Here is a 17533-nt window from a genome sequence, read left to right as displayed (position 1 = left end):
TTTGTCTGTACATTTATTTTTAACGTACTTTTTGATATTTGTGTTTTATGTGACAATAAAAGGTTTTAAAAATTGAATTATACCAGGCCTGGTGCGGTGGCTCATGCCTGTAATCCCAGCACTTTGGGAGGCCGAGGTGGATGGATCACGAGGTCAGGAAATCGAGACCATCCTGGCTAACACAGTGAAACCTCGTCTCTACTAAAAATACAAAAAATTAGCCGGGCTTGGTGGCGGGCGCCTGTAGTCCCAGCTACTTGGGAGGCTGAGGCAGGAGAATGGCGTGAACCTGGAAGGCGGAGCTTGCAGTGAGCTGAGATCATGCCACTGCACTCCAGCCTGGGCGACAGAGCGAGACTCTGTCTCAAAAAAAAAAAAAAAAAAAAAAATTGAATTATAACAAACACATGCCTCCTCTGCATGTTAATTGGAAGGACACCTCCTCTTCCTAGCTCCAGCCCTGCCCCAACTGTGGTCTCTGCTAAATAAAGGTTTATTCTACTCTGCAGAACATCTTTCATGGTCTTTTCCTGCCGCAGGCTTAGTTTCAAGATGGTACACATAGTTTCGTGGAGTTCCTCTATGTTTGTTTAAAGGCCATTGGAAACTTTCTCCTAATTGCCTACTGAAATCTAGCCTCTTCATTTTCAGCAAGCAATACTATAGCACACAGAGTTTTGTTTAGTTAACTTAACCACATGTGATAGGCATCTTTTTAAGTCAGCCTTTAAAATTTTATGAACCAGCCTCTGCTGATGGATATCTTGGTGCTTGGACTTTTTTTCGCCTAATGAATGAGCAAGACAAAGGCCCGTATCTCACTGGACTGAGCTCTGTGGGGATGGTGCCCAGGTCTAATTGCTAATGCATTACAGCTGTAGCTAAGCACCTGCCATAGAATGGGAAATGATTGTGGAATGACTGAATGAAGACTGAGCGAATGAAGCATATTATACCAGTGCGAGCTTTGTGCAAGCCCCTACAAAGTAGCAGATAGGAAATGAATAGAGCCCAGTGGTTTAGGTCTGAACCAGCGTGGATTTAAATCCCATCACAACTGCATGACGTTAGGCAGCTACTTAATCTCTTTGCTTCAGTGTCCTCATCCGTAAAATGGGTGTAATAATGGCATCTGCTTCAGAGGGCTGCTGTGAGGATTAAACAGGTGAATAAATGTACATAAATGCCTTTGCTTGGAGCAAGCACATCAACATTCATTAAATAGTAGCAGACTTTAACTCACCCCAAATGTAAAAGTGTAGCAAGGATGATACTAGTATTGTGGTGATAACACAGAAACCAGGTTCTTCTGGTGACTGCTTTTGTGGTGGTGGTTGGTTTGATTTGTTTCTGTGAGGTCAATTTCGCTTCTGTAGAATCAGCTGTTCTCTTACAGAGAATATTTATCCTCAGAGTCTGTCACCATGGAGACAGTCAACAGTAGCGAATCCAAGGTAGATCACCTCTCCCTAAAGGCTGAAAGTGAACTCTTGGGGCCGTTTTATTCTCTGAGGTTAGCAAGGAGTCATCTACTACCCATTCAGGAGGCCAGCTGGGAAGACAAATAGGCACCCCAAACTCAGCAACTTCATAACACCTTCCTCTCCCCCTGAAGCCTTAAACTGCGTCAAGTCAAAGAAACCTGGGGCAAATCCTTAACATGTTTTTGACCGCAGTAAATCCACAGCCACTCTCTACTCCGAGCTGGCAGATTGAGAGCAAGTATTCAACGAAAGTGCTCACTGGAAATTGGATGGAAGAGAGGAGAAAGGTAAGGAAACGAGAGAGGTTGGAGAGAGGGCTCAGGGAGGACTGATGGGGAGAGGCAGGAGTGAAGTTCATCACTATTTTCAAATGGAGGGCAGCAGATGATTGCATCTTAAAAATGTGTCATTGGGGTCTTTGTTCTCTACAAAGGATAGTTACATTCAAGCAATCATCAATATTCACGCATTTTGCATGGTTTCTGTGACGGTTTTATACATGATGGTTATCGAAAAGACCACTGACACTCTCTTACAGATATAATAGGGGCATCGAAAATACGGTAACAGGGTGTCAATATAGTTGTGCCTTTCAGCACTCTTCTCAGTGAAGTGTTTCTAGGCGTCTGGATATTTTCTGTCCTTAATTCCTTTGTACCTTGATTTGAAGAACATTTGCTCTCCTCATTCTGGCCCTTCCCAGAATATGGTACCTCCTGAGGCCAGCTTGCCACTCTCTGCGCTGATGTCCAGGGATTTGCTGCTGCTCTCTGGCACCTTTCCACAATCCTGCCCTACTAATGCATTTCAATTTTTACTTTTTTTTTTTTTTTGAGACAGAGTCTCGCTCTGTTGCCCAGGCTAGAGTGCAGTGGCATGATCTCGGTTCACTGCAACCTTCACCTCCCAGGCTCAAGTGCTTCTCCTGCCTCAGCCTCCCAAGTAGCTGGGATTACAAGTGCATGCCACCATGCCCAGCTAATTTTTTGTATTTTTAGTAGAGATGGGGTTTCACCATGTTGGCCAGGCTGGTCTTGAACTCCTGACCTCAAGTGATGTGCCCACCTTGGCCTCCCAAAGTGCTGGGATTACAGGCATGAGCCACTGTGCCTGGCCTCAATTTTTGCTTTCAAACAGAACAATTTGGCTCTTGATTTTCCTCTGTGTTTTAAAGGTCTTTGGAAAATACTTTGCCTGAGTTGGCAAAGTTTCAAGTTGGCATACTTGAAATTGAATATCTTCATTTGTGTTTGGCAAGACTGAGCCACTTAAAGTTTTTCAGAGACATCTAGACTTCCCCATGTCTTCTTGGGAAGTGGGCAAGGAAAAGAAGGTGTAATAGAATACTAAGCTTTGGTATGGAGAAAAGAAGGGAAGGTTAAAGGCTGTTTTCCTGGAGAACATTAGTAATCACCACCTCTCTGGCCGGATACAACCTTCAGTCATCATCAGCTACAAATGTACTTGGCCTTGTTTGGTGAGCAGGTGTGTGCAAGAGAGGTTCCAAAAGCAAGAAGGACTGGTTGAAAATACCTTCAGGTGCCCATGGGTGATGCAGTACTCAGGGATATTATGGGCTGGTCTCACACCTAGAGAAGATTGCATAAAAATAATGGAGTTGGAGTGATGTCAACAAGGTAGCAGACTAAGAAGCTCCAGGTTCTCGTTCCCCATGGAAACATTAAAGAAAAAACCATGAAAACATTATATGAGCTCTGGAAAACAGTCAAAGATATAGAACGACCAATCAAATGCCCAATCAAGAAAAAGACATATTCAAAATGAATAGGAAATTCCATGATGTTTCTACTTGTCCTTTCCTACTACCACCCCAGCACAGCACAGCACAGTCTGCATTTTAGGGTAAGTGGCAGCTCGGCTCCAAGTTCCCTCTTTCAAATCCAGAGTGAGTGGAGCAACATTTGAACCTGTCTGGGGCTGCCTGAGGGATTGCTCTCTATTTCATCTAACTTGGAGCTCAGATGGGAAAAGGTGGCATAGTTCAGATCTCAGCTGGGAAAAGCCATGGAAAGCAATGGCAGGCACAGCTAGTGAAAGCTGCCAGGGGATTACAGATCTATAAATATCTGGGGCAAGAGATTATGGATAGAGGAATAAAATACAACATCTGAAGTCGAAGAAAAAGCAGGGGTGAGACTTTTTTTTGGAAATTAAAACATTTAAAAGCAGCTGTGTATGTAGCGGAATTAAAAAAAAAAAAACCACATGCAGGTCCAGGCAAGATGTACACCAGAAAAGAGTCGAGAATATTTTAAGCCTTCATGTTGGGCTGACCCTAAGACTCAGAACATTATCTGCTAGTTAGAAAAGGTCTTCCCTGCACAGAGCCAGTCTACAAATACTGGAAGATTTGGCTGCTTTTCAAATGCCCAATTTTCAATGAAAAATCACCAGACATACAAAGATACAGAAAAAAAAAATGGCCCATCCAAAAGAAGAAAATAAAGTGAGAGAAACTCTCCCTGAGTAAACACATGCATCAAGGTACTAGTCAAATACTTTAAAACAACCATCTTAAATATGGACAAATAGGTAAAGGACACAAAGAACTAAAGTAAATCAGGAAAACAATACATGAGCAAAATGAGAATATTAAAAAGGAGATTGAAATTATAAAAAGGAGTCAAACCAGTTTTAGAGCTGAAAAATGCAATAACTGAATTGAAAAATTCAATAGAGGGATTCAGCAGCAGATTTGAATAGGCAGGAGAAAGAATCAGCAAATTTAAAGGCAGTGAACAGAGCCTAAGGGACTTATGGGACACTATGAAGCAGATCAATATATGCATTAAGGGAATTCCATAAGGAGAAGAGAGAGAGAAAGGGGCCAAGAGAGTATTTGAAAAAATAATGACTAAAATATTCCCAAATTTGAGTAAATACATAAATCTACAAATCCAAGAAGTTCAATGAACTCCAAGTATGAAAAATCTAAAGAGACCCTCATTGAAACACTTTATAATTAAGATATTGAAACCCAAAAACAAAGAGAGAATCTTGAGAGCACCAGGAGAAAAGCAACTCATCAAGAACACTGGCTCCTCAGTGAGATTATTAGGGGATTGACAGATGTGGTGGCTCATGCCTGAATCTCAGCACTTTGGAAGGATAAGGCAGGTAGATTGCTTGAGCCCAGGAGTTCGAGACCAGCTGGGCAACATGGTAAAACCCTATGTCTACAAAAGATATACAAATTAGCTGGGCACAGTGGTATGTGCCAATAGTCCTAGCTACTCAGGAGACTGAGGTGGGAGGATCACCTGAGCCTGGGAGGTGGAAGTTGCAGTGAGCCGAAATCATGCCATTGCACTCCAGCCTGGGCGACAGAGTGAGAGTGAGGCCCTGTCTTAAAAAAGCACAAAAAAACAAAAGCAGATTATTAGGGAATTTTCTCAGCAGAAACCTTGGAGCCTGGAAGGCAGTGGGATAATACATTTAAAGTGCTGGTAAAAAAAATACTGTTATCTGATAATTCTGTATTCCACAAAACTGTCTCTTAAAAAAGAGGGAGATGTTAAGACATTCTCAGATAAACAAAAGCTGAGGGTGTTTATTGACAGTAGACCTACCTTGCAAGGAAGACTAAAGAGAATCCTTCAGGTTGAAACAAAAGGACATTAGACAGTAACTTGAAGCTGTACAAAAATATAAAGTTCTCCAGTAAAGGTAAATATGTAGACAAGCTTAAAAGCCAGGATTATTATAATTTTGGGATGTAACTCTACTCTTTATTTTTGACAGAATTTAGAAGACAAATGCATAAAATTATGAATCTATGTAAATGAGTCTGCATTATATAAAGATGTAATTTGTGCCTTCAATAACATAAAGCAGAGGGAGGCAGAGCTATAAAAGAGTAGAGTTTTGGTATACAATTTCAGTTGGTCGCAATTTAAAATATGTTGTTATAACTGTAGGATATTGTGTATAATCCCCATGGGACCCACAAAGAAAATGCCTATAGAATATTCACAAAAGAAAATAATAAGGGAATCAAAATGTGGCCCTCAAAAATTGAACACAAAAGAAGATAGTAAGACAGCAAATAAGGGGCAAAAATCTACAAGACATACATAAAACAAATACTAAAATGGCAAATATAAGTCCTTCCCTATCAGTAATCACTTTTAAATGAAAATGGATTAAACTTCCAAATGAAAGGTATACATTAGCAGAGAGATTTAGAAAACAGGATCCAACTATATGCTGCCTAGAAGAGACTGACTATAGATTGAAGTATACATGTTAAGTTGAAAGTGAAAGGAAGCAAAAAGATATTTTCTGCAAATAGTACCAGAAGGGAGCAGGTATGGCTAGTATCAGACAAAGTAGGCTTTAGGTTAAAAACTATTATGAGACAAAGAGGGACACTATATATTGATAAAAGGGCCAATTCACCAAGAAGGTACAATAATTACACACATGTATACACCAAATATTAGAGCTCTGAAATATATGAAGCAAAAATGGACAGAATTGAAGGGAGAAAGAGATGGCTCTACGGTAATAGTAAGGTACTTCAATACCCGACTTTTAATACTGGATTAAAAAAAACAGAAGATCAATAAGGAAATTGAGGACTTGAACAACCCTATAGACCAATTGGACCTGACAGGCACTCCACCCAACAAAGGCAGAATACGCGTTTTTTTTTTTTTTTTCTCAAGTACATATGGAATATTCTCCAGGATAGACCATATGTTAGACTACAAAACAAGTTTTAATAAATTATAAAGATTAAAATCATACAAAGTATCTTTTCTGATCACAAATGAAATGAACTTAAAGATCAATAGCAGAAGAAATACTGAAAAATCCATAAATATGTGGAAATTAAACAACACTGTTTTAAAAAAAATCAGTAAAGAGAAAAATCACAGAAAAATTAAAAAATAATAATGAAAATACAACATACCAAAACTTATGGAATGCAGTGAAAGTACTGTTAAGAGGGAAATTTACAGCTGTAAACACATTAAAAAAGAAGAAATATCTCAAATTAACAACCTAGCTTTACACTTTAGGAAAACAGAAAAAAAAAAAAAAAGAACAAACTAAATGCAAAGCTAGCAGAAGGAAGGAAATTAAAGATTTAGAGAAGAGATAAGTAAAATAGGAAAAAGAACAACAACAGAAAAAATCAATAAAACCGAGTTGGGACCGGGTGCGGTGGCTCACACCTGTAATCCCAGCACTTTGGGAGGCCGAGGTGGGCGGATCATCTGAGGTCAGGAGTTTGAGACCAGCCTGGCCAACATGGCGAAATCCCGTCTTTACCAAAAATACAAAAATTAGCTGGGTGTCGTGGTGCATGCCTGTAATTCCAGCTACTAGGGAGGCTGAGGCAGGAGAATTGCTTGAACCTGGGCGGCGGAGGTTTCAGCGAGCCGAGATTATACCACTGCATTCCAGCCTGGATGACAGACCGAGACTCCATCTCTAAACAAACAAGCAAGCAAACAAACAGAAAACCAAGTTGGTTTTTTGAAAAGATCAATAAAATTTACAAATGTTTATCTATATTGATAAGGGAAAAAAAGAGAAGAGATGCAAGTAACTAAAATTAGAAATGAAAGTGTAAAATAATTACCAACTTTTTTCTGACATAAAAAGATAATAAGAGAGTACTGCGAACAATTTATGCTAACAATTGGATAACTTATATAATTCTCCATGAAATGGAGAAATTCCAAGAAATATACAATCTATCAAGACTGAATTATAAAGAAATAGAAAATCTGAATAGATCTATAACTAGTGAAGAGATTGAATTAGTAATCGAAAATCTCCCAACAAAGGAAAGCCTAAGACCAAATGACTTCAGTGGTGAATTCTAACAAACATTTTAAAAAGAATTAACATCAGTCCTTCTCAAATGCTTCCAAAATATTGAAGAGGAGGAAATAAATTCTAACTAATTTTATGAGGCCAGCATTACCCTGATACTAAAGACGAAGACATCACAAGAAAACAAAACTACAAACCAATATTCCTTATGAATATTGATGCAAAAATCCTCGAGCAAATAGTAGAAACCCCAATTCAATATTATATTAAAAGGGTTATATACACCGTGACCAAGTGAGATTCATTCCTGGAATGCAAGAATGGCTCAGGGCTGGGCATAGTTGCTCATGCCTGTAGTCCCAGCACTTTGAAAAGCCAAGGCGGGCAGATCAGTTGAGGTCATGAGTTTGAGACCGGCCTGGCCAACATGATGAAACCTCATCTCTACAAAAAATACATAAATTAGCTGAGCATGGTGGCACGTGCCTGTAGTCCCAGCTTGAAAATGGCTTGAACCTGGGAGGTGGAGGTCACAGTGAGCCGAGATCTCACCACTGCACTTCAGCCTGGCCAACTCTGTCTTAAAAAAAAAATGGTTTAGTATATAAAATTAACCAATATACTAGAGTGAAGGAAAAAAAAACTACATTATCATCACAATGTAGAAAAAGCATTGGGCAAAATTAAACTTCTTTTTATAAAAAAAAGCATTTGACAAACTAGGCATAGAAGGCCTCAACATAATAACAAAAACCCACAGTTAACAACACTCAATGGTGAAAGATTGAAAGCTTTTCTTTTAAGATTAGGAATAAGACAAAGATGCCAGCCTTCGCCACTTTTGTTCAACATAGTACTGGAAGTTCTAGCCAGAAAAATTAGCAAAGAAAAAGAAAAGCTTCCAAATTGGAAAGGAAAAAGTAAAATTATCTCTCTTTTTGCAGATGGCGTGATTTTATGTATAGGAAACCCCTAATGATTTTATATATAAGAAACACACACACATGCACCCACACACAAACTGTTAGAACTAATAAATGAGTTAAGCAAAGTATGCAAAAGTTGGTTGTGTTTGTAAACACTAACAATGAACTCTGAAAAGGAAATTAAGAAAACAATTCCATTTACAGTAACATCAAAAAATAAAGTATTTAAGAGTAGGCTTAACCAAGGAGATGAAAGACTTATATACATTGAACACTACAAAACACTGCTGAAAAAAATAAAGAGGACATAAATAAATGGAATGACACCCTGTGTTCATGGAAGGAAGACTTAATATTGTTAAGATATCAATACTACACAAAGCTATCTACAGATTCAATGCAATCACTATCAAACCCCCAGTAAAGTTTTTTTTTGCAGACATAAAATTCATCCTAAAATTCATATAAAATCTCAAGAGACTCCAAATAGCCAAAACAATCTTGAAAAAAAAAGAACAAAATTGGAAGACTCACATTTCTTGGTTTCAAAACTTACTAAAAGCTACAGTAATCAAGATAGTGTGATACTGGCATACAGACAGATACATAGACCTATAGAACAAAAGAGAGAGCCTAGAAATAAACATTTGTATATATGGTCAAATGACTCTTGACGAGGATCCTAAAACCGTTCAATGGGGGAAAGGACAATTTCTTCAATAAATGGTGTTCAGTAAAGTGGATATCTATGTGCGAAAAAATAAAGTTAGACCCTTCCCTAATTCCATACACAAAACTGAACTCAAAGTGGATCGAAGACCTGGATGAGACCTAAAACTACAAAACTCTTAGAAGAAAACATAGGGGGCTGGGTGTGGTGACTCATGCCAGTAATCCCAGCACTTTGAGAGGCTGAGGTGGGAGGACTGCTTGAGGAAAGGAGTTCAAGACCAGCCTGGGCAATACAGCAAGAACCCATCTCTTTTTTTTTAAATTAAATAAAAAAAGAAGAAAACATAGGGGAAAATTCTCAGGACATTGGCTTTAGCAAGAATTTCTTGATATGACACCAAAAGCACAGGCAACACAAGAAAAAAAAAATAAACTGGACATCATCAAAACAAAAAACTTTGCACCTCAAAGGACACTAAGAACAGAGTAAATGACAACCAATGGAGTGGGAGAGAATATTTGCAAATCATATATCTGATAAGGGACTAATATCCAGAATATGTAAAGGACTTCTATAACTCAACAATAACCAAAGACAAGCAACCTGATTAAAAAATGACAAAGGAGCTGAATAGGTGTTTCTCCAAAGAAGATGTACAAATGGCCAATAAACACATAAACATAGTCAACCTCACTGATTATTAGGGAAATCCAAATCAAAATTACAATGAGATACCACTTCACCCTTTAGTATGGCTAGTATCAAAAAACAGAAAATATCAAGTGTTGGTAAGGATATGAAGAAATGGGAACCCTTGTGCCCTAAATGATACTGCCACTGTGGAAAACAATATGGGAGTTCCCAAAAAAAATTAGACATAGAATTACCATACGATCCAGCAACTACACTTCTGGTTGTACGCCTAAAAGAATCAAAAGCAGGGACTCAAAAAGATATTTGTACATTCACATTAATAGTAACTATTCACAGTAACCAAAAGTTGGATGCAACCCAAGTACCCACTGATGGATGAATGGATAAACAAAATGTGGTGAAGTGTATCATGGAATATAATCAAACCTTAAAAAGGAAGAAGGTTCTGACACATGCTATCAAATGGATGAATTTTGAAGACATTATACTAAGTGAGCTAAGACAGACACAAAAGGACAAACATTGTGTGATTCTACTTACATAGGGTGCCTGTAACAGGCAAGTTCATACAGAGAAAGTAGAATGATGGCTGCCAGAGGCTGCAGGGAGAGCAGAATGGAGAGTTGGTGCTTAATGGTTACAGAGTTTCAGTTTTGCAAGGTAAGTAAAGTTCTAGAGATGGATGGTGGTGATGGTTGCACAACAGTGTGAATGTCACTGAACCGTAGAGTTGAAAATAGCTAAAATGGTAAAAAAATTTTAGGTTGAATATATTTTACCATATTAAACTTTAAGAAAACTAATTAGAGAACAAAATGCAATTTGAAAAGTGAGAGAGTTGGAAAGAATGAGGAACAAAGAAGAGAAAGGGAGGGCCGGGCACAGTGGCTCATGCCTGTAATCCCAGCACTTTGGGAGGCCAAGGCAGGTGGATCACAAGGTTGAGAGATCGAGACCATCCTGGCCAACATGGCAAAACCCCCTCTCTTCTGAAAATACAAAAATTAGCTGGGCATGGCAGCCCATGCCAGTAATCCCAGCTACTCAGGAGGCTGAGACAGAAGAATTGCTTGAACCCGAGAGGCAGAGGTTGCAGTCAGCTGAGATTGCACCACTGCACTCCAGCCTGGTGACAGAGCGAGACTCCATGTCCAAAAGAAAAAAAAAGGAGGAGGCAAAGAGGATAGAGGAGAGAAGAGCAGGGAGAAAGGACACAGGTGCGGATGATGAGAAGGTGACCAGGGGAGGCAATGACAGCTCTTCCCAGGGGTGCTGGATGGCAGGCTTCCCATCCCCGAGCAAGCTTTTTCCTGTGTTGGGCAGGGTGTCCTGGGGTTTGCAAGCTTTTTCCTGTGTTGGGCAGGGTGTCCTGGGGTTTGCATTTACCTTTTCCCTACCCATCTTCTGATGGCCCAGGAGGTAAGGGGACCCAGCAGAAGTTTGAGAAGTGGCATCTCAGAGGTTTTCCTGAATATTTGGTCTTTTCCAGTTCACCAGAGACACTGACAAGACACCCCAATCCATTTACAGAAAAGAATACGTCCCCTTCCCAGACCACAGACCAGACCAGATCTCCAGGTGGTATGGGAAGAGGAAAGTTGAGGTAAGAGGGAGTGGCAACTGGGACACTCAGGCCTGGACCACACCCAAAGCTCAGGGGACACCAGCCAGCTTCTTATAGGCTTAGTACCCTCTTGGGGGAAAACAGGAGTAGTCTCATTAATACCCTCCCAGCCTGGGGGCTGCAGATAGCACTAACCAGTAATTACCTGTGTGGGCTGATGATCTGTTTAATCTCAAACTGGTAGCATTCCCTCCAACCTATATCCCAGCACCTGGATCACACTATTCCAACAGAATATAGGCAAAGAATGCAAGAAACAGCAACCAAAAGGTAAATGATGCATATAGTCAGGAATCACATAAGGCACTGCAAAAGCAGCTGGCAGTGATGTATTTGGACAAACAGTGTTGTGTATTATCTGTGCTCCAGCTTCCTGTTCTTTCGCATGAGAAGTCAAGCACCATTCATACACTGTATTGACTGGGCACCTGTCTGGGAATCATGGTGTTCCAGGTGTTGGAAGCAGAGAGCAGGGCATTGCAACCTCAGAACATGCCCTCCACACCCAAGGAGGGGCATTTGAGACTATTATTATCTTTAGCAATCCCACTAGTGAGTATATAGGAGACAATTATTAACTTGACGTGCCAGAGGCTGAGATCCTGGCCCTTCCAGGAACAGCAGGGAAAGCCGTCTCCTACAATAACTCCTGTGGGTAGCTCCCAGCAGGCACACCCTGGGGAGAGCAAGCTTGTAGGTGCTCACCCACTGGATGCGCAGCTGTGCTCTGTCCCCACCACACTCTGGGAGTTCCCTTGAGTTGTTTCTTTTGCCAGCCTGCTGCTCTTATAAGCGATTTCTGTCTCCCCACTCCCACCCCACCTGACCCTACTATACCTGCTTCAACTCAGGGTGGCAGCAGGGAGACACGGATTAAGGTAGTGGACATCTTTTGGAATTGGGGCATTTTAGTGCTTGGAGGGACCCAAGAGATCATTCAGCTCAGCGGCCCGAGGTGTAAAGTGTCTTTTTCAAAGCTGTGTGGCTTGTCAGTAAGGGATGAAGCAAGCTGCTGCTCTGCAAATCAGGCAAAGAATGTCCTCAGATTCCATTCCTCACCGCCAGAGTCGCCTATTTGCATTCTGCATTTAGGGATCCATGTCAGGATAAGCAGCAACAGATTTTCAGCTCTGTGCTGGCAATCCCAGACGACTCCCTCATCCTCAGACTACACTGACCTCTCCAAGCAAGCTGATGCTCTGGGGCTGCTGAGCTTCACCAGTAGTGCGCATTAAAGACACAAATGAATTTTAGCATTAACAAGTCAAAGTTAGAACCCAGGATCTGGGGCTCTCAGCCTCCAACCATCCGTGTATGTGAGGTATTGACCCTAGTTTTCAGTACATCGTAGAACATTTAGATAGCCTTTGGACCCATTGCAAGCTCTGACTAAGAGTTTAACATACAGTCTGGTTAAAATTAAGAACTTTACCCCCCCTCCCCAGCATTGTCTTCTTCAACAGAACAGACGATTGAATATTCATTTCTTTTTTCTTTTCTTTTCTTTCTTTTTCTTTTTTTTTTCCTTTTTTTCTTTTCTTGTTTTTTGAGATAGAGTCTCTCTCTGTCCCCCAGGCTAGAGTGCAGTGGTGTGAGCTTGGCTCACTGAAACCTCGGCCTCCTTGGTTGGAACAATTCTCCTTGCCTCAGCCTCCCAAGTAGCTGGGATTACAGGTGTGTGCCATCACACCTGGCTAACTTTTTTGCGTTTTTAGTAGAGATAGGGTTTTGCCATGTTGGTCAGGCTAGTCCTGAACTCCTGGTCTCAAGTAATCTGCCCACCTTGGCCTCTCAAACTGCTGGGATTACAGGTGTGAGTCGCTGCACCTGGCCCTGAATATTTATTTCTAAGGTTTCTGTTCAAATTGCCTGCTTGTGGGATGGGGTCCTGAACATAACCCTGATTCCACACAGCTGCTTCAACTCTGTCAGCTCTTCTGTTTGCTTCATGTTGCCCTCCTTCTCCTAGGACAGCTTCCTTCTCCATCTCCCACTCCCACTTTGCTCTTCCTTCTTAGGCAAAAATGACTCTAAAGCCCGTATCCCCAACCGCCTCCTTTATCTAATTCTCACATACCAAGCCAATATTTTCTCTGCCTTAAATCACCCCAGGGTCAAGTAGTGGACACTAGAGAACACCCCTAGGGCCCAGAGCCCACAAAAACTATTCACACCATCCAGTCCTAAACTTGTCCACCCTGCCTCGCCCAATGGTTCCCATGGAAACCACAGTAAAGGCTCTGGTCCCTGCCCCCGACCTTGTTCCTTCTGCCTCCCAACCAGAGACCAATGCTGGTTCTTCCTGATGTGGCCCTGCAGGGCACGGCGTGCCCTTCCTCTTGAGAACTGTAAGTAACAAGCTCTCCTTTCAAAGGTAGCTGTCTCTGCGGCTGTCACTTTCCCAAACCCGAATAAGGAAAAATCCCAGGCACACAGTAAAGACAGCAGGACCACACCCCAAATCAAGAGAAACTGCAAGAAAATTCCTCCTGGCCTCTCTACGTCCCATGCCACGAGGCTGCTTCTGCAATTCCCTCTGTTCATGGGAAACCCTCCGAGTCACTTGGGCATTACAAATACACTATGGGGTACCTGGTGATGTGGATCTTGGGAATCCTGCTTAATGTCTGTGCCCACCCCCCTTGTCTTCCTCTGGCATTGTGATCTGACTTATTTATGGGGCCAATCACTTGAAATATTGGGTGCAGCCGGCATTTCCAGACCATAGCAGACACAGGCCTCCCTGTCTGCTCCAGACAAGAGGGCAAGCATGGAAATCAACATTATGCCCCCTTGTAAATCAGTGCAGTTCCCCAGGATTCCCTTCTGGGCCCAAGAGGATTTTCTTAGGAAAAGCACTGATTCAGGCAAACATCCCAGAGTAAGGAGAACATGGCTTTCTTCTCCCTGTAAATTACTCCTCACCAAAGAAATCACTCCCCTAGTTTCCAGCTGAGCGAGCTGTAAATCCTGTGCAAGAGAAGGCAATTTATGGGGTGTTCTCTGATTCTTCCCACAGTAACAGACTGAAATATAAGGCACACACGTCAGGCTGGCTTTCACCATCTTGTCCTTGCCCTTAGGAACAGGCTTGGATTCATGAGACTTGAGACAAATCAGGCTGCAATTTCAGATCACAAGTGAGGTGGTGCTGACTCTTCCCATTCAGCAGGATGTCCTGGCTTTGATTTTAATGTGCCACCATAGCTCATTCTAGGAATGAATTGACTTGGCATGGGACCGGCCACGCAGAGAACTAACTGCAGCTAGCTGGGATGTGTTTGAAAGTGGGATGCCTCAGAGTGGGATAAACAAGTGTGTTTCTGAAGACCCTTTGCCAACCCACGGATGCCCACTCTTTCCATCAGCACCACAGACCCCTACATGTGGCAGCTCCAGTCTCCACCATGGCCAGGCGGATGCTTTGCTCCTATCAGTAACGAGCCCACTGTGTCTATCCTTCCAGGGGCTCCCTTACAAACACCTGATCACCCACCACCAGGAGCCCCCACATCGCTACCTGATCAGCACCTACGACGACCATTACAACCGGCATGGTTACAACCCGGGGCTGCCTCCACTCCGCACTTGGAATGGACAGAAGTTGCTGTGGCTGCCAGAGAAGTCTGACTTTCCCCTTCTTGGTACTTTTATAATTCAGAGTATTCCTCTGCGTTGGTCTGTAAAGTTGCGCAGACCAGCGGAGCTGTACCTGCCTCATACAGAAGGAGCCACACAGGTGACCCTGGCTCCAGGAGAGTAGCGGATGACATAGTAGGGGCTGAGTTCTATCGTACCCTCAGGGCTGCCTCCTGTCCTTTCCCTTTGACCTGGGGTAATCTTGGCTGTGTAATGAAGCCATCGCCTGTGCCCCATGGTGGTGGGCTTAGAGCGCAGGTGGCAGGGAGCAACATCCACGCATCCTTCTTCCCAGTCCCATTTACTACATGAATAATGACAATATTTCCCAGGTAGTGCCCCCTACTGCAATGATAACAAACACTGAGGAATTTCTGGCCTCGGGGAGTTGACATCCCGGGGGGAAACAGATAAGATGCCATTAAAAAGTAAGAACACTTAAGATCACATAGAAAATTTTAGACAGGAATGTGCGCTATGGAAAGAAAACAGGTAATGGAGAGAAAGTGAGGTGGTGAATTTGTGAACCTCCTTTGGTTCACAAATTCCTCCTTGGAAAAGTGAGGGATGGTCTTTGTTGAGGAGATAGAGTTGAGTTGGGAAGAAGGGAGCCATACAGGGATTGAGGGGGAGGGCATTCCAGAGGAAGGAACAGTAAATGAAAAAGTTCTAAGACAGGAATGGAGGAGGATCATGTAGGGGCTCATAGGGCACAGTGAAAGGAATGAAATTTGTCCTACCCACAATCCCAAGACTTGGAATGCATTTTTGTAGGAGAGTGCCTTGATCTGATTTACATTTCAAGCCATGTCCACCCTAATGAGGACACAGAGCAGTGCCAGCTCTTTGTGGTCCTACCTTTTGATGTAAAGGGACATAGGTCAGAGGATGAGCTGCTGGTTACTCTGCATTACTTTTGCATGGGATTCTTCTCAACATCACTCTCAATGCACACAGCTTCCTTCCCGACAGGGGTGGGGCAATTACTCAGGACCAGCGAGGCCATGCACAACCAACCATGGGGCTGACTTTTCCAAGGCCCCCGTGGCAGAACCTGGTCTCCCCTGAGCACTTGGGATGCAGGTGCACCTTGAGACCGCCAGGGGCTGGCTGAACCAATGCTCTCTGCAAGGCTCCTTCCCTCTGGGGCTCTGCCAGCCTTGGTCCCTGACAGAGCAGCCTGGGAAAATCTCCAGGGCCCCTGCTGCCCAGTCTCATGGCCATTTAGAGCAAGACTCCTTCTGTAAGCCCCATTCAAATGGACCTTGGTTTCTCTTGCAGCTCCCCCTACAAACTATGGACTCCATGAGCAGCTCAAGCAGAGACAGCTCACAGCCAAGGCTGGCCTGAAGCAGAACACTTATGCTTCATCCTACCCCAGACCACCGTTGTGCGCTATGTCCTGGAGGGAGCATGCGATCCCGGTCCCTCCCCATCGCCTGCATCCTCTCCCACACTTCTGAGAGCTGCCACCCCAGTAGCAGCTCAGATAGAATCAACTGGAGACCACAGCATCACTGGACTTGCCAGACAACAAGTGGCGCAGATAAACTCAGAGTATGAGATCTGGCCCGTCAAAGGTGCTCTCAGAATCATCATCTGCATTTGGCAGTACCTGTCCCCTCCTCAAAACCCACAGGTTCCTTTCTTTTCCATCCCACAATTAAAGATCTTTGACACTATTGCAGGGCTATGTACGTGCACAAGACAGATTCAGACTGTCAGAGAAAACAGGAAGGGCCCTTAAGTTGCACCCTGTTGTTTCAGAGGAGGGGAAACTGAGGCCCGGAGAGGTAATGTGACTTGCAGAAGAGTCTACTCCCATGGAGGAAATTAATCTGATGATGAAACCCATCATGAAAACTCCACAGAATGACCGAATGTGGTTCCCAGGAGGGCAGTGCTGCAGAGCTGGCGATGGCAAAGGACCCCAGCTTGTCCGTCATTGCCAAGGCAGAGGAAGGCGTGCTCTGGCCCCGTGGGGCTCAGAAGAAGGGGAAGACACATTTCCTTTGTCTCTGAGCTCGCAAATCTTTGTGTGTGTTTTTTTTTGTTTTGTTTTGTTTTTGTTTTTTTGAGACGGAGTGTCGCTCTGTTGCCCAGGCTGGAGTCCCGTGGCACGATCTCGGCTCACTGCAACCTCCGCCTCCAGGGTTCAAGGGATTCTTCTGCCTCAGCCTCCTGAGTAGCTGGGACTACAGGTGCTCACCACTACGCCCGGCTAATTTTTGTATTTTTAGTAGAGACAGGGTTTCACCATGTTGGCCAGGCTGGTCTCAAACTCCTGACCTCGTGATCCGCCCTCCTCGGCCTCCCAAAGCGCTGAGATTAGCAGGCGTGAGCCACCGCACCTGGCTGAGCTCTCAAATCTTTATGAGCCTGGGCAGAGGGGAGAACCTCTGGTGAGTGATTTGGGAGAGAGGGTGGATCTCCTAGCAGAAGAACTCAGGCATGATCCTTGCCCAGGACAGGGGTCCACAAGTGTGCATGCTCAGTGCTGTCACAGGGCTGCCTCTTTGAAGAAATGCCAGCAGACACCTTTGGCCCTCTGCATGCTTGGCTCATGGGCACAGGTGCGTTTTGTCAGTGATTTTGTACTACAGACCAATAATATGACTCCCAGTTTGGGAGCCTGAGTCTCCGCCATTGTTTTCACAGGACACCTGCTGGCCTCAGGCTACCTACCTTAGGGTCACTTTGGCACCTACTAAGTTCCTTCCTTAGT

At 43.3% G+C, this 17533-nt stretch overlaps 1 protein-coding gene across 2 annotated transcripts; it reads left to right on the top strand.

Annotated features, from left to right (window-relative positions):
- The first annotated feature begins 1405 nt into the window (after positions 1 to 1405).
- On the top strand, positions 1406 to 16490 carry CFAP107 (cilia and flagella associated protein 107). Of its 2 annotated transcripts, XM_002811477.6 has the most exons (4): positions 1415 to 1771; positions 11035 to 11148; positions 14636 to 14813; positions 16090 to 16490. In XM_002811477.6, the coding sequence occupies exons 1-4, from the start codon at positions 1661 to 1663 to the stop codon at positions 16269 to 16271; spliced, it is 585 nt and encodes a 194-aa protein (XP_002811523.3). In that variant the 5' UTR covers positions 1415 to 1660; the 3' UTR covers positions 16272 to 16490. The 2 variants fall into 2 exon arrangements, with proteins under 2 accessions (XP_024086501.2, XP_002811523.3); XM_024230733.2 differs by lacking the exon at positions 11035 to 11148 and having other exon boundaries at positions 1406 to 1771.
- The last annotated feature ends 1043 nt before the right edge of the window (positions 16491 to 17533 follow it).

The sequence above is a fragment of the Pongo abelii genome, chromosome 1 (genome assembly GCF_028885655.2).
Source record: "Pongo abelii isolate AG06213 chromosome 1, NHGRI_mPonAbe1-v2.0_pri, whole genome shotgun sequence".
In the NCBI taxonomy this organism is placed as follows: Eukaryota; Metazoa; Chordata; class Mammalia; order Primates; family Hominidae; genus Pongo; species Pongo abelii.
The sequence above is the reverse complement of the archived record's forward strand: the minus strand, read 5'-3'. Positions and strand labels throughout refer to the sequence as shown.